Genomic DNA, 24,512 nt, shown 5'->3' with positions numbered 1-24,512 from the left:
AAATAAACTCGTATCTCACAAGGATTTATATTTAATTCTTATTTTTTATGTAGAAATTTCATCACTGAATAATAAGTATTTTTTAAGCATGTTGAGTCTTAAGACTTACTTTAATTCTGATGACTCTTGAAAAATCAACTCACTTTAACAGAAACTTTTTGTTAGTAAAAATGCCATTTTATCTTATTTATTTATTTATTTTTTGGTTTTAATCTTTCAATTTTTTTGGAAAAAGAGACACGACTCATTCAGACAGAAGATAACTAAAGTATAAAAAAACTATTTTGGACCAGGATTAAATGTGGGTATTTACTCGTTTTATTAATTCACTTTCATTTTATTTGTATTTTACACCTAATTTCGTTTTTTTCATTCATGTTTTACGTAAAGCAAGAAACAACTGATCCTTTGTTTTTTTTTTTTTTTTCCTTCCCATAATAATTGATTGCACCTCCACTCCTATCTGTTAGGACTTTCTTTTGATAGAAATGAGGAGACTTATAAGTTATAATACATTATTAATTTATTATTGAATTAAACCTTAAAATCACATATGTTATGATACAAATAAAATTATTATTATTACTATTCATATAAAAAAAACTCAGATTTAGGGAAATTTCTGATTTCCCCGCCGCCGCCTTACTCTGCAAGAAAAAGCCCTTTCTGATATATAATTCTCCTTCATTCAAACATCACTCACTTCCAACACAACTCATTACAAACGGAGTTAGTTAGTTATAGTTTAGTTCGTTACTTTGAAGAATCTCAAACTTTCCTTTCGAATCTCAGAAGAAACCCTAGCTAGCTCTAGCTCCGATGGCGGTGGCGGGCGGCGCCGCTCCTCTCGGCTCGTCGGTGATCTCGCTGGTGAACCGGCTCCAGGACATCTTCAGTCGCGTGGGGAGCCACTCCGCCATCGACCTCCCTCAGGTTGCGGTGGTCGGCAGCCAGAGCAGCGGCAAGTCCAGCGTCCTCGAAGCCCTCGTCGGCCGTGACTTCCTCCCTCGCGGCAACGACATCTGCACGCGCCGCCCCCTCGTCCTCCAGCTCGTCCAAACCAAACCCCCTTCTCAGGATGAGTTCGGCGAGTTCCTCCACTTGCCTGGCCGCAAGTTCCACGACTTCTCCCAAATTCGCGCCGAAATTCAGGTGAATTTCAATCGAATTTCAATTTGAACTTTACTCTCAAGTACCGTATCACTGTTTTTATTTTTTATTTTTATTTTTGTTGATGTAGGTTGAGACTGATAGGGAAGCTGGAGGGAACAAAGGTGTGTCTGATAAACAGATTCGTTTGAAGATTTTTTCGCCGAATGTTCTCGACATTACGCTCGTGGATCTCCCTGGCATCACCAAGGTTCCCGTTGGCGACCAGCCTTCGGATATCGAGGCTCGAATCAGAACCATGATCATGTCTTACATCAAAACTCCAACCTGTGTCATTCTCGCTGTGACGCCGGCGAATTCGGATTTGGCGAACTCGGATGCTCTTCAGATGGCTGGAATTGCCGATCCTGATGGTGGACTTTTTGTTCCTTGTGCCTGAAGTGATGATCATTTTGTGTCTCTTTGGTTGGTGGATGTTTTAATTTGTTGTCTTTCATTTGTGTTGCAGGGAACAGAACGATTGGTGTCATCACGAAGGTATAATGTTGTAGTACTGTTTTTAATGTGTGAACGTTTTTGTGAAGTGTGTTGTGGTGTTTCTGTTTACTGACAAGTGTGGGGGTGTGTTGTGTTAGTTGGATATCATGGATAGAGGCACTGATGCGCGGAATCTGTTGCTAGGAAAAGTTATTCCCCTCCGACTTGGTTATGTCGGTGTTGTGAATCGTAGTCAAGAGGTAATTATGTTATCCTACCAGTTCATAATAGCTTGCTGGAAAATTAGTTGGCTGGCTTGCTGTTTTTTAAAGAATTGGTTGGTTGGCTGGCTTGCTGATTGTATGTGTAATGCTGAAATTTACTTGTTTGTTTTAACGTCAAATTAGGATATTCTAATGAACCGAAGTATAAAGGATGCTCTTGTTGCTGAAGAGAAGTTTTTCCGCACTCATCCTGTAAGGAAGTACCATTGTTTTGTAATAATCAATATTTTTCACGTCTATATACTGATATAATTTATGTTATTCAAGATATACAGTGGCCTAGCAGATAGTTGCGGTGTTCCTCAATTGGCAAAGAAGTTGAACAAGGTAAAGAATTTGCAATGTTGAAAACACAAATTAGCTTTTGTTACTGTCTCAAATGTTGGCCTTAAATGCATCTTCTGCATACTCTTTTTCTTAGAAATTCCCTGAAAGATCTTACCATTACAAATTCTTATAGGATTCCAGTATCTGAAATTTAAGCATGTCATATGTTTATTTACTTGTATATCTCTGCAGATTCTTGCACAACACATCAAGTCTGTGTTACCAGGGCTGAGAGCACGTATAAGCGCTTCACTAGTCACTATTGCAAAGGAACATGCAAGCTATGGAGAAATCACAGAGTCCAAGGCATGTGTTAATATTTGGATGTGTCCCTATAACTTATTAATGTTAAACTGCCACATTTCTACTCTGGCTGGTCATTTACCTTATTTTATCCATGATTCTTTGTCTCCTGTAGGCTGGACAGGGTGCTCTTCTCCTTAATATTCTTTCAAAATACTGTGATGGTACTTAGTTTCTTATCTCTTCAACTTTTACATCTGTTATTTAATTTCATATTCATTTATTGGTATTCCACATATAACTACCTTCCAAATTTGATTGCGATCTTTTTTTCTTGTTGAAAACAGCATTCTCCTCCATGGTAGAGGGAAAGAATGAGGAGATGTCTACATCTGAGCTGTCTGGGGGTGCAAGAATTCATTACATTTTTCAATCCATCTTTGTGAAGAGCTTAGAGGCATACACTTATATATGATAGTTTTCTTTTATTTATATATACCCAATATTATTTAGAATTGATTAAAATTATGATTATAAATAATATTTAATAAGTAGAAAGTATAATTTGATCAAAAGAATAGTTTTTGATAAGCTAAATACTATGTTTGAATTCACATGATCATTTGATTGTAAGTGTTGAACTAAAACTTCATTTTTCACTTGTTTTAATGGTCTAACTCTGTACAAGCAAACTGTAAATTATATAAAATTGAAATATAATTGAATGATTTCTAGGGAAATGGAAACATATATTAATTTTATATGAGTGCATTTTTATAATGTAGATTTTTTAGGCAACAGGCAAAATATATATGTTTTACACTTTCACTCCATTGAACCACCCAATGATCATGTTGCTCTGTTCATTTCTTCAATGCTAGCTCCTGAGTCCTATTATATAATGCAATTAAATTTTATCTAACAGGAGGTGGATCCATGCGAAGATTTGACTGATGATGATATTCGCACAGCCATACAGAATGCAACTGGACCTAAATCAGCACTGTTTGTTCCTGAAGTAGGTCTTATCACCCTCTTATTACACACACCTGATATTTTCTTAGTCAAACCCACATTCTTATCCTACCACATATTGTAAATTATTTGACCAACTGAAAAATACTTATCTATTATTTTCATGCACTTAGGTCCCGTTTGAAGTGCTTGTACGCAGGCAGATATCTCGACTATTGGATCCAAGTCTTCAGTGCGCTAGGTTTATATATGACGAGTTAATGAAAGTAAGGGTTTATGACTTGCTATTTCTGCTTCTTTACTTCACCACCATGCAAATATGTGCTAAATTAAAATCTCTTCTCTTCAGATCAGCCATCACTGTATGGTCACTGAATTGCAGCGGTTCCCTTTCTTGAGAAAGCGCATGGATGAAGTTATTGGGAACTTTTTACGAGAAGGCCTAGAACCCTCGGAGACTATGATAACACACGTCATAGAAATGGAGGTATGCTGAGATTTGGCTTATTTGATATTTTAAGTATAAATGTATGCTTGCTCCTCCTACTGCAATTATGTTAAAAGTAGATGCTGAAAAATATAGTTGAATGCTAAGGTTATGGAGTCTAAACTTGGTTGCACAATACAAACCCTACCAAAATAATGATTTATGCCTTAGTTATCAATCCTGGTCACTGTGGAGCACCTGTCTCCCAAAATGCTGTGGTAGAATAGAGGATAGCAGGATGATTACTATAACAAAGATTATAGATACAAGATCAATAGTTTATACAATATAGATATAAATGCTAAAGTTACCCAAAATTAATAATTATTCATAAGTACTAATCAATGTTATAAATTAAACAGGTAATAAGCATCAATCTAAGCCATAATTAACTAGGCAATTAAAAAAACATAGCATTGTGGTTGTGGTTGAGTGGATGATGACATGACTGCTAAGAGAAATAAGAATGTAGGAATGAAGCAAAAGAAAGAAAAAGAGAGAATTAGTAGAAAAAATCAAACATGTCATGCGAACAGAGAGTCAGAGACGGAGGGAAGGGAGTTGGATAAAAGAATAAAGAACAGAGACAAATTAGGGAAATACAAACAGTGAAATGTAAAGAAAGAACACCACTCCCCCAAAAAACAAAAGAACAGACGCGTGAGCTATGATGCCTGATGTGAGCAGAGACTGAAGGAAGAAAGGCAGAAACTTTGAACAGCGATGCCTGTACACTGAGAAGCAGTAAGGTTGTAAAAAATATTGGGTTGATCAGAATGACATCGACAAGCAGTGGGTCAGTGGTCACAAATGAATAAAGTTTATACTTCGTATTTTTTCATTTAAACAGAGGTCAAATTTACATTGTGTTCGAATGAATATTTGTCTCTGAAATTTTTAACTGCTTTTCTTTTAGCATTAAGATCCTTTATTTTTTTTTTCAATGAACAATTTACTGAATTTATTGATTCTATATCTATATGTTTCAGATGTAAAAAGAGGTCAAATCACAAAATATTAGGTTTGATTGCTCAGATTTTTTTTTTTTTTGGGTGGGTGGTTGGTTAAAGTAGGGTGCTTCACCACTGTAAATGATAGTGGTCCACATTGTGGTTGCAACTACCATGACAGAACAATGCTCCACAATGTAAGCCTTGGAGTACCTTGTGGTAGCACCGCCACTCTGCTGCTATATTGTATTTTTTGCTACCCTGATTCATTAAACAACTGACATTGAAAGCTAATGCTGGAATGCAACTCATAGTAGTTTCACACTTCATACTTTGACATATCTCTCGTAATTTTATTGATGCTTGTCCACACGGTGCCTTATAGAGTGTACTATTTACCTATTTCATCTATGGTCTTTGATCTGTCTCTCGCGCTTTTTTATTGAGCACAAATTTTATTCCTTCTCACACATACAGAAGGAATCAATTGCTTGTAATGCAGTTGTTTGGTATGTGAAGCCCTCATATCTAAGACTGAAATGTGTTCTATATACTGCTTGCTAACTTGGTTGACATTGGCTTTGTATTCTGTGTCTAAGTATTAATGAGACCTTTCTCTTGAAATTAAGGTAAATCCATAAAGACTTGAAAATGTTGAGAATTTTGTGGTATCTACTAATCTAGTAGAAAGTAGAAACCATCAATATATCAAGACTTGGCTTATTAATGTCAATAGTGATGTCAATCTATCTGATGAAAAACTTCAATTCCTTGTCCATAATTTCTTATTCAAACTACACCAATTTACAGATGGACTACATCAACACTTCCCACCCAAATTTTATTGGTGGAAGTAAGGCAATAGAAGCTGCAGTGCAACAAACCAGGTCTTCTAGAGTTGGTTTACCAGTTTCTAGGGTGAAGGTATACATATTATGGCCTCTAATCCAGTTATATGCTCTGTTTTTCATGCTAGACATGAATGCTAATTTATGCTCTTCTATCTTTTGTTTTAAATCCTCTTCTTAATTTATAATAGGATGCACTGGAATCTGATAAGGGACCAGCTACTGAGAGAAGTGGGAAGTCTCGATCTATTCTTGCAAGACATGCAAATGGAGTAGTGGCTGATCAGGTATTTATGTAATTTTATCCTGTTTAGTTGACTAAAATTTTCTAATATATATGTATGTAGTACCTTGGTTTATACCTCAGAGAAATCAAATAAGGGATATTAAATTATTATCTTGTTCTGATCTCTTCAATTCTTATGTTATGAATTTTAAAAAACAAAAAAACAGGGTGTTCGTGCTACATCAGATGTTGAAAAAGTAGTGACCTCTGGTAATTTTTTATTCTATTTAATGTTTGAGTTTGTTGAGGCACATGCTTTATTAGGAATTTAATTTTGTGTTTTTCTATTGGTTGTTTTCAATCAAGTGTCTTGGATGTATCAGCCAGCACCATTCGTGTTGTACATTATTAACTCTTTAATGCATGATATTTTATCCCAGGAAACACAGGTGGATCAAGTTGGGGGATCTCATCCATTTTCGGTGGAGGTGATAACCGTGTGTCTGTGAAGGAAATGACAGCTAGTAAACCACATACTACTGAACCAATGCATAATGTGCAGTCATTCTCTACAATTCATTTGAGAGAGGTATATATATGGTTGACACCTTCATTAGCTAGATCACTATGTCCTATGGTATGGGTATATATTTTATTTAGTGTACTTTGGTTTTTGTAGCCCCCTTCTGTCTTGAGACCATTGGAGAGCAATTCAGAGACCGAAGCTGTTGAAATCACAGTAACAAAGTTGCTTTTGAAATCATACTATGACATTGTCAGGAAAAATGTTGAGGATCTTGTCCCCAAAGCAATTATGCACTTCTTGGTACTTTATATTCTTCTTCTAGGCTTTGCTAAATTGTTTTTCAATTAGATGCCCCAAATGATGAATATTAGACAAATAATCTGCTTTCAATTTCCAAATTGAGTGGTATTCGTGTGGTTGCAAAAATACATATTTCCATTTCCTGATCTGTTCAGTAATCTAAATAAATGACAATATACATAGATCTGATGCATATAGTCACCTATGGAAACTAGAGGGAGTGTGACAAATAATTTTAGAACCCACTACTTGTTTTTGGCCTAATGCTCATAGGTTACAAGTTTTTCTATTGCATGGTTAGAAGTGATATCAATTGCTGGAAATTGAAGTGAGTGATGAAGTCTCACACTAGTTAGGAGTGGGTTAAGTAAGAGCCATATAAGCGAAAAGAGCCATATAGTCTCCACTGTAAGTTTTTTGGGTTTGGGTATAGGTGTAGTATCAAGCCTTCTATTGTGGTTTGTTGCATAGATCATTGCTAAAGATCTCCCAGTTTTTGGATTTTCCGTCACTGCCTAACAATAATGATGTTATGAGATATTTTCTAGATTTTTTTTACACTTAGGCTCAAGTTAAAGCTTACTAAACATTAAACTCATTACAATTAATCACACCAAAAAATAATGAACTAAAAATGTAACACATGACATTGTCTGAGAGTTTAGATGGGGCTAGAACATTTAAGACTTGAAATGGGGCCTGATTGCATCTATAGGACTGGAGGAGATAGGGCTAGGCAGCTTAAGGGACAGATAAGGTTGGTGTGCGTTGTAGCCAATATAAGTCAGAAGTCACCATCAAAATGATCATTGACAGGAAGAAAAGTCACTACTGTTTTGATCCTAATGGAGCAGAACAGTCATGGGATGGTGAGCCAAAACAATGTGGGATGGACCTGTGATAGAACACCAATTGATAAACTAATAAAATAAAGTCCTGAACACAAAAATCATACATAATACAGCGATACACCTGCTGTCTTGGAGACAAAAGTCTCCTACTAAGTATTTTCTGCCCACAAACTACAAATATCAGCACACTTGCCTAATTATACACCCTAATATTAGATATAATCCTAATACATAATTGCCATAAGTTATTTTCTATGAATAACTGCCATTATGAAGTTTATTTAGGCCACTCTCGCCACTTCACAAAGACACAATATGATGTCTCTTCCATTGCAACCAGGCAGTGCCTAGCCCACTATCAACTGAATTCCTGATCTTAATCAAATCAAATAAGGAAACAACTATGGAAATATATGAAATATGAAACTGCTGTCTGCTGCTAAGTTATTATTTAAGATATACTCTAAAATATTTTATACAACAATGATATTGCGAGACCGAGATGTCTCTAGATATTCTAACTGTTAACATTCATTATATCTTACCATATTCTCTATGCTACTTGATTGGTTGAACATACCTGAATTTCCATGCTTTTCATAACTAGGTAAATAACACAAAGAGAGAGCTTCACAATGTCTTCATTGAAAAACTATACAGGTATTATATAGTAACAGTGATTGTAGCCTACTGATTCATATTTATTCTGGAATTATATACATTGTCTGATGTGGCTTGCTTATTGCTCTGTGAATGTTACATTTAAACTAGAGAGGATCTGTTTGAAGAGATGTTGCAAGAACCTGAAGAGGTAGCCAAGAAAAGAAAAAACTGTCGAGAACTGCTCCGAGCTTATCAACAGGCTTTTAAAGTGAGTGCTTATAATACTTTAATCAGCATTGTCTAGCTGAAGTTCTGTATTATTTTATATGAAGTTTGGTTCTCCTTTAAAGGTAGTTCTACGCCTTTGAGTTCCTGTGGAAATGCTCATGATCTTTGTTGCTCACATTGGTCTACTCACCTATAAAAAAAGGGCAGCCTTGTGCTATAAAACTCCCTTTATGCATGGGGTCCAGGGGAGGGTTAGATTCTTTGTGACTGTCTATAATAGGCAGCCTTGCCTTGCATTTATTTGCAAAAGCCTACGGTTATATTTTGTTTTTGGTTTGGGGAGCTCCAAGTTTGAAGAGTAAACTTAGTTTCATGACATGTTTGGTTACCTTCAAAAATATATTTGCACATTAAAATTTTATTTGCAAACTCTGTTTTCTAGAAGCAAGACTTGGGTTGCTTTTCCAAACTGAATTTGCAAACTTAAGTTTAACCCAAACTTAAGTTTAAAAACTTTAATTCAAACATGCACTAATTCCACCATCCAAATTTGTGACCTCTCGTGACAACACTGCACCAAGTCTCCCTTTCAGTCTGCTCGCTACTTATGGAGTTTATATTTTGTAATACACAAACTTGGTTTTCTTTGATCCTAGTTGTTGACTATTGATATTTATTTTTCATATGGTAAACACGTGGTAATTGGTTTTCTGTTGAATTTCTATAAAAAACCATATTTTTTTGTGAATAATTAGGCTGTCGTTCACAAGGGTTGTAACATGATGCTTTCCTACTTGCATGTATTTGATCCATCATTGTTACGGAATCAAATTCTTCTCATGATTTCCAGATGTATATATTGTCCAAGATATGTTTATTTTATCTTGAAATCAATGAACTATCTACATCACTACATTGGCTGCAACTATGGTTGGACTCTAATGATACTATTCCTCTTTGGTAGGACTTGAACGAACTGCCTCTTGAAGCTGAAACAGTTGAAAGGGGATACAGTTTGCCTGAAATTACTACCGGCTTACCTAAAATTCGTGGATTGCCAACTTCATCTATGTATTCTACTAGCAGTTCGGGAGACTATTATGAAGCTTCTCCCAAGAACACAAAGTCTAAAAATAAAAAGTCTTCACATTCTGGGGAACTCCAATCTCCATTTCAGGATTCAAACGGAAATGGAGGGCCATACACGTCAGGTTATCCAATGGCTGGTGAATGAACTCGCTGATTGTGCTTGTTAGTCCAAGAAATTTGACTCAGCGTTTAATTATTTGTTTATGCTTATGCAATTTTTGAGGTTTGCAACTCCTCCTGGAGCTGGACTGCATTCAGTTACTATTTTTCCCATTAAAATGGTCCTGAGTGTTGGTGGGTGCTTTCTTTATCTAAGTTCCCTTTTGTTCGCATATAGCGTTATTTACCAAGGCTCCGGAAAGAATAATAGGAGCAGATGATTTTTCAGTTGAGAGAATTTTTTCACTGTATTCATGTATATTACTATTACCATTTTTGTTGGTGGCTAGTCAGCTATTGTTCATAGCAATTTTCTAGATTGATGCATTTTTTCATTTTTGTTCACCACAATAACTAGCAGGTTGACTGTATGAAACAGCTAGTAATGGCTGGCAGTATTGATTTTTTTTAGTCATGTTTCTTTACTCGTGTTTTTTTTTTTTATTATTGTTACTGGTGTTTTGTTACAATAACTTATTTGTAAATTATAAATTGATTTCTTATTTTTTAATAATAATAATAATAATAAAGGGAAAGTACTTAAATTCCCTTAACCTTTTCTAAACGAATATCCTAAATTTCAATATGTTTTGATTAATATCTATATCTACCTCTTTTAAAAGTAGTTCCTTTTGTTAAATTAAAGTTAAATTGCAAAGAGAAAATTTCCATCTTTTACCTTATATGTAATTATTCATTAATTTTACTGTCAAAATTTCATTTTCAAAAATTAAAATACAATAATAATCATTATCTTAGCATTAGCGCAACAATAATAAATATATAAACTTTATGAATTTAGAAAATAATTCATTATTTCATAACAAGTTCTTTGATGACTAAGATTTAAAGTAAATATATGTTTAAACATTTTTCCATTAATTAAATCCAATTTAATAAGGGGAACATAAATAATAATTATTGCAACATATATAAGTATATAAATAATAAAAATAGGGAATAATAAGTTGAATAACATTAACATAAGGATATAAATAAAAAATGAAAATAAAATCTGAAAAACTAAAAATATTAAAAATTGTTAAATATATAATTTATTATTTAAGAATTATCCTTAATATAATCTTCCGTGCTTCGTTAAATTTGATTATTTTTATTACATAATTATATAATTTTTTAAATTTATATTCGTGAACACATATTAAGAAAATTAAAATATGAAAATATATTAAAAATAATTTAATTTTTTTGTAAAACTAAAAGTATTTTTTACAGATATTACAAAGGAGTATTTTTTTACTGTAAAAGAAATATTAAATATATGAGCGGCACCAGAAACACAGTCTCTAATTTGGTAGAGTTTGTTGAAAATATAAAATTAAAAGAAAAAATTAATAAATATAATATGAGAATCATAAAAATTATTATTTTCAATAAAATAAATTTTGACAAATAAATAAAAAGGTGTAAATTGACAGCACTTTTCCAAAAATATTGAGATTGGGATTACAAAAGATTAGTCATTAGTATTATGTTAAATGCATAGTTATGAAATCCGATTCATTCCAATTGGGATCTAGTGGTATAATCATTTCGATTTTATTATTGGATCACTCATTATGTGATCCGGGATGGTCCGATCAAACCCGATTGATTTTGTAGAAATTCGATGATCCTACCGATTTTAAAAACTCAAACTGGATTGTGCACATTAGAAAAAATAATGGAAGTACAGAAACAACAATGGGAGTGCAAAAGGTTTTTTCATATTCTTTTTGTTTATTGAAAAAAATTAGACTTCTTGCTCATTTTGTTTATTGAAAATTGAACTTGTTTTAATTTAGTTAATTACTATTTATATTATCTTTATTATTAATAGACTTCATTTGTGTTATCAACTTTAATATTTTAATTGTTATTTTAAATTTGCAACAAGGTGTTGCTAGGTGCACCCAGCATTATTGTTGGTGCACCCAGCACTTAAGATGAAATGACAAAAATATCCTTGATTTGTAAACCTTTTAAGTTGATCCGTAAAAGACTTACATATCAACTTGATCCATAAGTCTTTTATGAATCAACTTTATCCGTAGAAGCCTTACGGATCAACTTGATCTGTAAAAGGCTTACGGATCAAGTTGATCCGTAAAAGGCTTACGGATCAAGTTGATCCGTATGCTTAATATCAACCTTACGGATCAACTTGATCCGTATCAACCAACGGATCAACTTGATCCGTACGATTTATGGACCATCTCACGCACATCCATCACAAATGAGGAAAAAAAACAGAGACAGTTTTGGTATTTTTAGTAATGCTGGGTGCTGGTGCACCTAGCAACACCCAAACAACAAATAGTATGGGTTCAATTCTAGACTGTTCGAACGAAACGAGTAAACAACCAACGCAAACGCGACACGTGTCTCATCGACTTCAAAGGATTTTAGGGTTTAAATTGGTCATTACGCTTCGAATATAGTATATGCCGTAAACCTCTGCGCTCTCTCTCTCTGTCTCCTACGATTCGTTTTGCCCCTTTTGTTGCCCTAATTTCAACCATGCCTCGCCGTAGCTCCGGTGGTAAAATCTCCTATCTCAATTCTATTTTCCTTTTATTTTTTTATCTTCTGGATCTATTTATTCATTATTCATAATATAACATGGTTCTGTTCTATTTTTCGCCTTCGATGATTTCTAGAGTTTTGTTCTCCTCTTTTGGATATTTGGATAAATCTCTCACAGTTCCTGCTATTTCCCCTTGATTTATTAACTTTGTGTCTCTATATACGTGTGAATAGTTTGATTCCTGCATGACCGTGTTTTCCCCTCATGTTATTTGTTTTTTTTTAGTTAGTTTTTTCTTCTTCTCGGGTTTTCAAATCAGAAAACCATTACATTATCTTGGAAGTTTTGATGCTAGAACTTGTCTAGATAGTAGAAAATGATAGCTGCGGAAAAGACCTGATTTTCGCGAGATAACGCAGCTTAAAATACTAACTTCCCCATCGAATTAATTTTATATGCTTCTCTCCCAGATGTTAGGAAATTGTTGATGTTTTTTTTTTTAATTCACAACTCTTTTAATTTATATATATATATATATATATATATATATATATGTATGTATGTATGTTTGTATGTATGATGTTTGTTTTCAGTGTTGGTATTTGCAGATGGTTATGCTATTGTAGTCGTTATGTTTTAGCCTTGTACATGGCAGTGTTCTGTTCTGCTGTTAATGATAAGTTGGGGTGTTCTCATGGTTGAGGATGATCCGTGAACCATCCTAACCCAACCAACAAATGGTGCCAGTATGCTGATTTCAGATTATGGGTGGGGTTGGGTTAGGTCTGAAAGCATCAGACTTATAAAGCTTAGGTCGCACACTCAATCTAACCCTACTTGTGTACCCACACATTTATCTATAGGTTCTAGATATTACGGTAGTGAAGATCATAGTGCAGCACCAATGAGTATATAGCCATTGATTTCCCAAATCAGTTATTGAAAAATAGATCTTCCCTGTTTTGAGTACCTTGTTCAGCAGTGTTTGAATTGAGACTTTGATTTATGCATAATAGCTTTTGAGCTACAATATGGTAAGCCAAGAGTTTAACCGAACCAATCTACTCATGTAGATTTGGGGTGGGCGTCATGTTGAAGAAACTCTCAAACCTGATCCACTGCTTCATGATTGGATCAGTTCTGCAAAAATAGCTACCTACTAAACCAAAATCCTTAGAAATCCCGGACTCTAATGCTTAAGAAAGGAAGGAAAAATGGGAAATTATTATCAATAAACATTTTTGTTACAAATACTGAAATATTTTGATATTTCAATCAAGATAAAATATTTTATTATTTATTTTAATTTTCATGTGCCATACTTTTTTATGGATCATAATATGGTAATGTTTATTTTGGGTAAACTAATGCTTGGATTTACTTTATTCTGCATTGTAATGTTTTTTCCTATTTATTTGACCCTATTGATTCATTGTTTACTGTAGGAAGATCTGCCCGTCCTGCTCCTCGGGCAGCTCCTCGTCCTGCTCCAGGTATGCATGAATACAATACAGAAATGGTTTATTAAACTTTAAAGCTTTGAGAAGATACACTTTTAGTCTTTCAACAAGAGATTGTGGGACACAAATTTCTTTTTCCTCTAATGAACATTGTCATTGACTTCTTGATGCAGTTCACCATGCTCCTCCTCCAGCCCCTGCTCAGAGTGGTGGTGGATCTATGCTTGGTGGCATTGGTTCAACCATAGCTCAAGGTATGTGAAGGAAGATGAATGTTACATTTTCCTTATGGAATCCTGTGTAAGAAAATTTTTCATCTTATCTGGTTTCTATTGGGTTTTTTTTTCAGGTATGGCTTTTGGCACCGGAAGTGCAGTGGCACACAGGGCTGTGGATGCAGTCATGGGTCCTCGTACCATTCAACATGAAACAGTTGTTACAGAGGCTGCTGCTGCTGCCCCTGCACCCACTGCAAATACTTTTGGTGGCGATGCATGCAGCATTCATACAAAGGCATTCCAGGATGTATGTTATTCTCCTTTAATTGTTGAATATTGTTCTTGGTATCTTCTAGTCAACACTTAATTCATTAGTTGGACTAATGTGTAATTTTTTGTTAACATATGCCATTTATAATTGTAATGCAAATAGCTAAGGATATATTTTGTGCTTGGAAAGATGTGGGAGGTAAAAATTATCTTCTTTGGTAGGGTAACTAATCAAGACTAACTGATCTGCTAAGCAAAATATTGTTATAATCTTTCTTTTGGAAGGGTGGAAGTTGGATTTTGATTCTTATAGTGGATGACATATCACATTAGGATGTGCAATGTAAAGAGAAAAATGTAATTAATAATTAATAAATATAAATATGATACTGTTGAGGTTTTTAAATTGCTGATGATTTTCTATAAAAATTACTAGTGTACGACTGTGCCACTGATCTTGAAATGATTATTCCAATCCATTAAGTACTCAAATTTATTATATTTTGAATTATTATATGGACATTCATCCATATTTTGTTTCCTGATCCTTCTGGTTGTGGGATTCATTGTAATATGTTGGCATTGTTGTGGTTTTGTTGGATTCTGAGCCTTCATTGAATCAATACCTTCAGTTATTGTAGTCATCATAGTTGACAGACCCTGGGCACTCGGTTTTGAATTGAAATCTGTGGTGTCTTTTTGTGTTTTGTTTTAGATTAAATTTTGATTCACTGTCTATATGAATTTGCTAGTTGAGATAATGTAACATTAGTAGTTGATGCTCATGGACATCTGGTTGCAGTGCCTGAACGGCTATGGGAATGACATTAGCAAGTGCCAGTTTTACATGGATATGCTTGCAGAATGCAGAAAGAACTCTGGAGCCACGTTGAGCATGTAACTGCTACATTTGCCTGTTTTGGAGTTTGCATCAGTGCCCTGTCTCCTATGGTTTGAACTGTTAATGTGGCTAGGTATTGCATTTGAATAAAATACCATTTGCCCGAAGATGCATACAAACTAATATAAAGTCATTTTCAATTGTTACTTTATTATTTGATACCTATAATTGGTAACGTATTTGATCTGAATATTTCGGCTGTTTGGATTATATACCATTTTCCTCTGTTTTTTTGGCTCATTTACATCTGCTGTTCGGATTTGCTTGAATTGTTGGGGAAAGCGTTCCCTGCATCAACCCTCCCCCCTTGGATTGGTTGTGAAAAATGCATATAACAAGAAAGGATAGAAGGTTTGTGTTTACTGTGCTCGTTTTCCGTCTTCATTTTCGGTGAAATAGAAAAGAAGACTGAAAATATGTTTTTTTAGTTTTAGAAAGCATTTTCTTTGGTAACATTTTCAAAAAAAGTGCCTAATGAGTGTAGAAAAGTGTACGGATACATGGAAATAAGGAAAAAATGGAGAAATTTGTTGCTTTGGATGGTGATATAAATTTTTTTTTGAAGAATTGAATTTTATTATAGATATTTAATAGTGTTATTATTTTGAATTTTGTTATAAGTAACCATAAAATTGTATATGAAAAATAGTATAAATGTTTTAATTTAAGAAATTAAAACAACTAATTCACAACGCTTTCATGGCATTTTAAAAGTATCGTTTTGATTCTTTATATTTTTTTTAGTTTTATTTTGAATTTTTCAAAAAAAATTGACAAACTTTAGTGTTATTTTAATTTTTAAAATAATTAATTTAAAATAGTTGAAGCAAAGACCCATCACCAATGTCTGAAGTTTTTCATCATTGTCAAGACCTGTCATTTCTGATTTATGATGGTGTTGTTTAGTGGATGGTGGTAGGTTAGAGTCCAGTCAAGGTATTATTTTTTTTTTTTTTGGTTATAAGGAAGGCTAAACAGTCCTTAAAAAGACGGCACTTAGTGCGCAGAAGAAGGAAGGAATTGATAGGAGGAGCACCCACCATAACATGCCAATAGTCAGTTTTATTCTTTTGTAGGCCCAAATCCATATGAGGATTATAATTTTGAAATTAATTTAAAATTAATGGTCTAAGCAGGAATTAAATATCTGATTTTCATGTTATTAGTATAACACTTTAACTAAATGAGTTAACAGATCAATCATGTTATAAAAATAATTAATATCATTATATATAATATTAAAATTTTTAATATAAATTTAATACACATATAAATTTACATAATAAATTTTGTGATAATTAATTTTTATCTAATAAGTAATTTGTTTATATATATAAATTTTAAATAAAAATCGTAGATTTAATAAAAATTTACATATGTAAAAAATAATACCAAATTCATTTAATTATTAATTGTTATAATAAACATCTAAATACATCATTCAATTAAATATCATATTTTTTTAATTTTTAATCATTATAATAAACATTCAAATATATTATTTAATTAAATATTAAATTTATTTGACTATTAATTATTATAATAAACATCTAAATATAACATGCAATTAAATATCAAATTTATTTAATTATTGAATTTTGTAAATAAAATAATGTATAAAAAATTATAATTTAAAAAAATAATTCAAAACATACAGATTAACAATCTGTATCCTTATGTTTTGAATTTTCTTAATACGCATTTATTTTTTCCCAATAAATAAAAATTATCAACCGACCTTTATTGTATATATGTAAACAATACACATGCATCATTGATGACAACAAACACTCACAAAAGAACATTAATGATAGCAAGTTATATTAAGAGAGTGCAGTTTTATGAAAAAAATGACGCTGTAAAAATGAAAAAAAATTAATATGTTATTTGTTATCAAAAATACCCACATAAGAATATTTTCAGTATTTTGGACAACTGCTAGGTGTATAAGTAAAAATGCTGGGCGTCCCAAATAATTCCAGAAAAGGAATCATGCATGAACAACAAACGATACTTCGCCACGGGATGAGAGACCAGATGTGATTATACTTTCAAACAGCCTTCCTGAATGAAACGAACAATTGTCATGGACTCAGACTCAATGAGGATGTGATTATACTTTCCAAAGTGAATAAGATATCCCACAGTTCTCCCGCAAACTTGTAATGTTCTGTGTTGTGGATATGAATGGACGGTGATTTTAGTGTTTATATTGAGGTGGTTATAGATTTTGCTTTACAATATAACAAAAGTTTAAAAAAAAATGGTTGAATGCATTTTAAAAAATTTAATTGTCATTTATTTTAAATTAGTTATTTTAAAATTTGAAATTAACAACACACTAACAATTACTAACAAAAATTAGGAAATAAAACTTTAAAAATATAAAAAATCAAAATAAAATTTTTAAAACTTAACTTACAACTGAAACTTTTAAAAACTTAAAAGATAAAAATAAAACTTTTAAAAATATAAAGAATTAAAATGAAATATAGTATATTAAAATGAAATAACATTAAAACATAATAAAGAGAAAATTACATTTAACCTTAAATTTTAGACAAGTACTAGAAGATACACCTTCTATGACTATCTTTTGCATCTTTTATATTTTTTTTAAAAAATAATTGGAAAACTAATTTCCTGGACATGTTTTTTGCGTAAATGTTCCAAAAAATAGAGTTCAAAGCGTATCTAACACTATCTGAAAGCTAAATTATTGAAACCTGCTTCACAAATTGAGTATTTATCACTGTTTCGAGTTTATGTGTCTTCCAGTGAGCCTAAGCCTTAGCAGTCTGAAAACATTGAGTATTTGGGGTTGCCTTGAGTTACACAAGCGATGTGAAAAGGAAACTGGTGAGTACTGGCCAAAAATAACTCACATTTCCCATATTTATGTCCGGGCAATGGATTCTAGGATTAGTATTGTACAATCATTGATACAAATGTTTCCAACCACACCTGCAGCAGCAATGTAAAGGCTTTTTGACCCACCATGAATACTATGACTGCTTGATGTGCTTGTTGATGAAATGGAGTGAGTACCTTTAATGCTTTCAACATTTACAATTTACAAATTCACAAAAGGAGATTTGATCTTTTTATTCTGTAATTGCTAAGCATGGATGAACAATGAACATGCTCCCATTAGTTGGCCCGGGGACCATACTCAAATACTTTCAATCACCTTCATATCCAACTCATGGTTATTAAGCTTTTGAACTTACAAGTCCACTTGTCTTTTGTGAATTGATTTGTGTGTAAATTCTTTTTTTAGTAGATTCTAGATAAATTTGATAAACTCTAAGTAAACTAATAAATCAGTAAATTAAAAAAATTAAACCAAAACATAAGTTATTTTGAATTTTTTTTCTGTCTGTTTAGTGTTACATACCTCCATTTAGTATATTGTTCTCGAATCAAAAAATTCACTTTTAATAACATCAAACCCTCGATGGGGATGTTCTACCACTATTATTACATCTGCAAGTCATTATCCAATAGTAATGCATTACTAAACTTGATTATTTAAGTATTGTGAAATTTATGATTTACTGTTTTACTTTATTATATTGTTGAAATGCTAATTGATATGTTATTTATAAATATTTTGTTATTATTTTTATATGAAGTGGATTCTTATAAGTTTACGAATTGGATCCACGAGTTGAATTTATGGAATTCTTACGAGTCTAAATAAACTCTCAAGTTTGATAAACTTGATCAACCTTCATTGCATACATATCCTTAGATAGTTTCTCCCTTATTAATTTAAAGCTCTCATGCATGCAGCAGTTGGTAAAGGAGAACTTTTTACAGTAAGCATCACTAATCGAGAAAAAGAACAAGGAATCTAAAAATGCATCTTTTTTGGTATCTAATACATGTGATTTTAACACAGACCAAAACATTATGTATGCGCCATTTTTTTTTGTAGTTCTTTTTCTTGAGAAAGCACATGATTTTCGTTTTGGTTCTTTGTTTTTTCTTCTATTTTATATAAGAAACCAGGTCTATTAGACATAAAATTAATTTAGTTAGTTACTAGAATTTATTTGAGTAAATTAGTTGGTTACTCAAGTTATAGTTACTAGAAGTTATTTGAGTAAGTTAGTGTTGGTTATTCAAGTTAGTTATTTTCTATCTTTGTATAAATATATCAACTTTGTAATACTTTGATGAATGAATGAATTGAATGAATCATAAAACTACTTTTCATCTATCTTCCATTTCTTTCATTCCTAATATGTTTCATTCCTAATATGGTATCAGAAGTTTTTGCTTCTGTGTCTCTTGCTTCCTATTGAAGCTATTTATGGTTCTGTCCGGTGGTGTGGATAGTGCTGTTAGCCTTCGCTTTGTGGCGCCGAGCCCTGAATCGAGGGGGCATGTAGTGAGTCCCATATCGGGTGGTTCATGAGGATGATTCAATTCTTATATAACTAGGTAGACCACCCCCTTATGAATCATTTTTTAAGGGGACCTTTCGGATGCCTGATTGGTTTTTTTTTTCTCTCATGGCCATGGATGCCATTGATGATTAAGTTTTTATATAACTGGGTAGGTCACCCCCCCCCCTTATGCATCGTTTTTTTTAAGGGGACCTTTCGGATGCCTGGTTGGTTCTTTTTTTTTCTCTTATGGCCATGGATGTCATTGATGATTAAGTTCTTGTATAACTGGGTAGGCCACACCCTTATACATCGGTTTTTTTAAGGGAACCTTTCAGATGCCTGATTGGTTCTTTTTTTTCTCTCATGGCCATGGATGTCATTGATGCTTAAGTTCTTATATAATTGGATAGACCACCCCCTTATGAATCATTTTTTAAGGGGACCTTTCGGATGTCTGGTTGATTCTTTTTTTCTCTCTCATGGCCATGGCTGCCATTGATGATTCTAACTCCTTCATCATTCTTCTGACAATCTTGGCATTACCTTAGTTTCTCATCCTTTCATCGTGTTCTCGGCAAAGGCTTAGTTGCTAATATGATGTGGTGTTGTGGATGAATTGGCGTGGAGCGGTTGCGGTGCTCGTTTATGCCACCGCATTGTGGTACCTCTTCGAGCGTGTCGGTTACAATTTCTTGTCCTTCATCACCAAAGTTTTTGCCAACAAGCTTTGATGCTTGCTTTGGACTCTTGAAATCCGTCGAAGTTGGTCGAAGATTTCTCGAAGTTTTTATTTTGACCAATGTATTTCCGACATGTTTCGCTATATTTCATGTTTTCAGATTTTTTTTTTCTTTTCTTTTCTCTTTCTTCTTTAATGTTAATGTATTATATTCTCCAAGCTAGAAGTGTTTTCAACACATTCCAGCTTGCGGGGGAATATTAGACATAAAATTAATTTAGTTAGTTACTAGAATTTATTTGAGTAAATTAGTTGGTTACTCAAGTTATAGTTACTAGAAGTTATTTGAGTAAGTTAGTGTTGGTTATTCAAGTTAGTTATTTTCTATCTTTGTATAAATATATCAACTTTGTAATACTTTGATGAATGAATGAATTGAATGAATCCTAAAACTACTTTTCATCTATCTTCCATTTCTTTCATTCCTAATATGTTTCATTCCTAATAAGGTCGATCATTTCTATTTTGATTCAGGTGTTTGGTAAATCAAAAGCATCATCATCAACATGAAGCGGCTCATATATGAGAAAGGGACTCCAAACCCCTTGGAGAATCAAAGTTGAGATGCTACAAAATCTTTCCAAATTTCACAGAAGAAATGTTTCCAGCTATTGGAAGTGTCAGACTCACAATAGTATCAGTTGTCTTCTGCATTTTGAAGGAATAATTGTGTCGGGGTTTGAAAGAAAGCTTTTAAATATATATGGAACAGTTTGATAGCTCTGCAAATTACCTATCATTCAGCATTTTGTTCCCACCTTTTGGGATCATTGTATTTAATTTCAATTATTGTGTCCAGTCATGACTTGTAATACAAACATTTTAAACATATCCCCTACAGCAAAACCACTTTCATCCTACTTTTTGTACCAAAAATATGTTGAAGTTAGACATGTGAATTGTATCCTACATGTATGTTTACAAAGCAGCATCCAGCAAATAAAACATTATGTAGCTAAATACATCATATTCTACAAACCATTTACATATGTAGAGATTTCATTCATGTGGTTCTAGCCAAGAGAAGTCTGGGAAATCAAATACCTCCTTTTCATCATAAAATTTCAAATTTGCACTACCTTTTCCACCCTGAAGCAGCATAAGTATTCATGAGAATTCAACCAAATAAAGACACAATAGTTAGAAGAATAAAATTTCAGAAGGCAGCATAACTGAATATGAACCAAACAAGCATGTTTTAATAACAATCATAATTTGATGGGCAATAACAAAGCCATTGATTTTATGTTGATCAGAGACAGAAGTTACCATTTTCATCACCAACGCCACCCATGTTTCATGAAAACCATATTTAAGCAAAGCTAAACTCATTATACCCATCAACAACCCCCTTAATTGTCCATAAAATCTCAAAGCCTCAACAAATCTGCCACTGTATTCATACTCTACCCCTTAATTATTCTGAGTGTAGAAATCTCTAACTTTTATTTTGTCAAACACGTTGCGTGCCTAAATCATCAAAGTCGAGGTTAAAGATTTAGATATAAAGTCATATCATATATTCACATATTTTAAGTCACATGTTTTGCAAACATACAGCACAAAAATTAACTTATTAGTTTGACATACTATGCATTATATCATATATGATAAGCATATAATTTCACATATTTTAACATATAATATCAATTCTTTATACATGTTGCTAAAAAACTATTGTTATTTATATTAGCATGTAAAGCTGAAAAAACGTAATCACACCGCTACAAAACATCCTCTAGCATCGTCTGAGATCAGAGAAGCCAGATGAGGGGACTAAAATCTAAAACATGAAAAAGGGAATTATATTCATGACCAAAATTGGGTCCACATTTGTTCACTTCCCTGTAAGTGTGATAATAAAACGTATACATTAAATTAAGCAACACATAATATGATATTTCAAGACGATGGTGCATCAGGCACAACTTCATTTTCATTTACGTGATGCAATCATCTTCATTTTTAAATTTTTGGCGGTTTAACAGCGGCTGGAAAGTTTTTAATGGTTTTACAGAGTCGTTTAATTTTGTGGCAGTATTATAAAACCTAAAGTTAAAGGAGTTACAGATTAGCAACTGATGATAGAGACTAAAGCATAAAAGTTACTCTTTTTTTTTAAGAGGAATAAAAGTTACTCATATAGGCACTAGTTTGGGCAAATACTATAGGAATCGAATGGGAAATTAAATCTATGAACCAACTCAGCATGCCAACAAGGTGCACGGGTTGACCCACATGGCCACATCAACTGAAATTTAATATTATAGTGCAACTCATCACATGGACTAAATGACCAAAAGTTTGCTCGTATGCATGGGTATAAGGGTCAAATAATTAATTTTTAATGAATTATTTGAAATATTAAATTTGATAAAAAAATATTAAAGTAGTGAAAAATTCTTAATTGTATACACAATTTTGAAAAACCAATTAAAGATTTTTTTTATTGAATTAAAGATTTTGTTGAGAATAATATAATTATATGAAATATTAAAATAGTGAATTTTTTAAAAGATTAATTTATTGGTAGTTTTTTTTTAACAATTAATAAAAAAAATGAAGGGGTGTGTTACGAGTTTCACAGTTGTACGTAGAATGCTTTAGAAATTAGAATTACCAAGTTTTGTTTGGATTGGTTTATGTAGCGTAGCTTGTGTAGGTTCCTTCCCTTATTATCTTTACATTTGCATTGTTTAAGCCCGAAACTAACACAAAAACTTATTTCCAGGCCTGAAGGATTAGATTTTCATTTCGTAAGATGCCTCACAAATTACGTGCAATTCTATTGAGTGCTTGTTTAGTGGAAAGCACCCATCAAATTGAATTGGTGTCCATATACATGCCAATGAATAATGATATGGACTCAATAAGGTAAAGGACCCCAAAAAGAGGCCATCTTCACCTCTCTTTTCACTCTAATGCGTAGTGATTTGGAAGTGGTTGTTTTGTTTCGCCTTCAATTATTTTTTTCTTTTTGTGTGGAGTACTCTTGCTTTAGAATTGTTGAGTTTAGTGTCGTCTTGGTGCTTCTTATAGGGCATTTTATTAGAAACACTCAACGTCTTTACTTTCACGTTTTCATTGGTGTTCATGTTTCTTAATAATATATATTTTTATATCGTCATCCAATACTTTCTTCTTCTCCGTTCTACTATAAAACGTAACCACCTTTATTTATTTTTTCCCAATTGATTGATCTCTTCCACTTTAGTCTCGTTTATAGGCTTTTCTGGAATATTATATTAATGCTACACTCATAATATGCGTACAATCAATATCTCCTGAAAAAGATCATCCAATATTACAAGAATTAAATGATTTGACTATAATCATAATTCACGGTTTCTAAAATACGGTCTTGCTAACGCTGACCATTACCTTAAAAATAGTTCTTATTGGTTAAAGAATTAAAATATATTTATTTATTATAAAAATTATAAGAGAATGTAATAAAAAAATTATAAATAACACCTACGTGTATAGTTTAAAGTTTAAACTTTATAACTCCCTTACGTGTTAGAATAAGTTGAAGTAATGAACTTGAACTATGATGAAATTTCTCACAATTAAAGAATAAAAAATTAACAATCGAGAAAAAAGGTTTTGATTACAAGAAATTTGTTTTATGGTTTGAGATCACATATCTTCTACAAAAGGTCATTTTTATCAACATTATTACAAGTGATTAAATTTTACTTCAAAATATTTAATACATCCGTATGTATTTAAGATTTATACTCAAAACTATATATTGATTAAGGTAAAACAGTTATTCAGAAAAACAAATTAAGTTAGAGCAATCTCATGATAACTAATGTATGTACATTTTTTAATTTGAAAGGATAATGTAAGCACTTAATTATAACAAAATGTAAGATTACGCGGAGTCTTTTTCTTATATTATTTATTTATAAAAATCAAACACAAATATCTAAAAATTTATAATAATTTACGCACACATTTATTAACTGAGTTACGTCGTCTAAAAGAATATAAGTTCTACTTGAGGCAAAGCAATTTAGATAGGATTTATTGTCAGAATAAAATAATCTTAAACAACATTTCAGAACCACTTGAGCTAAGATTATTGGCCATTAGCTAATAAAAAAAAGATTGTGAATTATAATAAAATGACTGTATGCTTTTTTTTAAAAAAAAAAAGAGATGACTGTATGCTAATGACAGACACGTTACGTCGGGCGATAAATACTATTTTACAAAGCATCTAATTATCATTCTGAAAAGGGCAAGCTGTCTAGATAAGGTACATCGAATAATGCATTCAATTTCTCACTTATCTAGATTTTTCTTAAT

The 24,512-nt window shown here is 32.4% G+C and overlaps 2 protein-coding genes across 2 annotated transcripts; both read left to right on the top strand.

Moving 5' to 3' along the window:
• The first annotated feature begins 602 nt into the window (after positions 1-602).
• LOC100785014 (dynamin-related protein 3A) lies at positions 603-10,094 on the top strand. The gene is made up of 20 exons (XM_003532549.5): positions 603-1,152; positions 1,241-1,523; positions 1,619-1,647; positions 1,746-1,847; positions 1,995-2,063; positions 2,139-2,198; positions 2,391-2,504; positions 2,617-2,665; positions 2,789-2,898; positions 3,367-3,459; positions 3,590-3,682; positions 3,766-3,903; positions 5,664-5,777; positions 5,893-5,988; positions 6,155-6,197; positions 6,368-6,516; positions 6,607-6,753; positions 8,212-8,264; positions 8,376-8,475; positions 9,400-10,094. Exons 1-20 carry the CDS (start codon positions 820-822, stop codon positions 9,667-9,669), a joined length of 2,445 nt encoding a protein of 814 aa, XP_003532597.1. The 5' UTR covers positions 603-819; the 3' UTR covers positions 9,670-10,094.
• Positions 10,095-12,129: 2,035 nt separating this feature from the next.
• On the top strand, positions 12,130-15,269 carry LOC100500139 (uncharacterized). Its single transcript, NM_001250453.2, is given in 5 exon segments — positions 12,130-12,225; positions 13,656-13,703; positions 13,844-13,924; positions 14,020-14,195; positions 14,961-15,269. Coding segments are annotated over 5 exon segments (426 nt in total). The 5' UTR covers positions 12,130-12,203; the 3' UTR covers positions 15,060-15,269.
• The last annotated feature ends 9,243 nt before the right edge of the window (positions 15,270-24,512 follow it).

The sequence above is a fragment of the Glycine max genome, chromosome 8 (assembly GCF_000004515.6).
Source record: "Glycine max cultivar Williams 82 chromosome 8, Glycine_max_v4.0, whole genome shotgun sequence".
In the NCBI taxonomy this organism is placed as follows: domain Eukaryota; kingdom Viridiplantae; phylum Streptophyta; class Magnoliopsida; order Fabales; family Fabaceae; genus Glycine; species Glycine max.
This window is presented reverse-complemented; position numbering and strand designations above follow the sequence as displayed.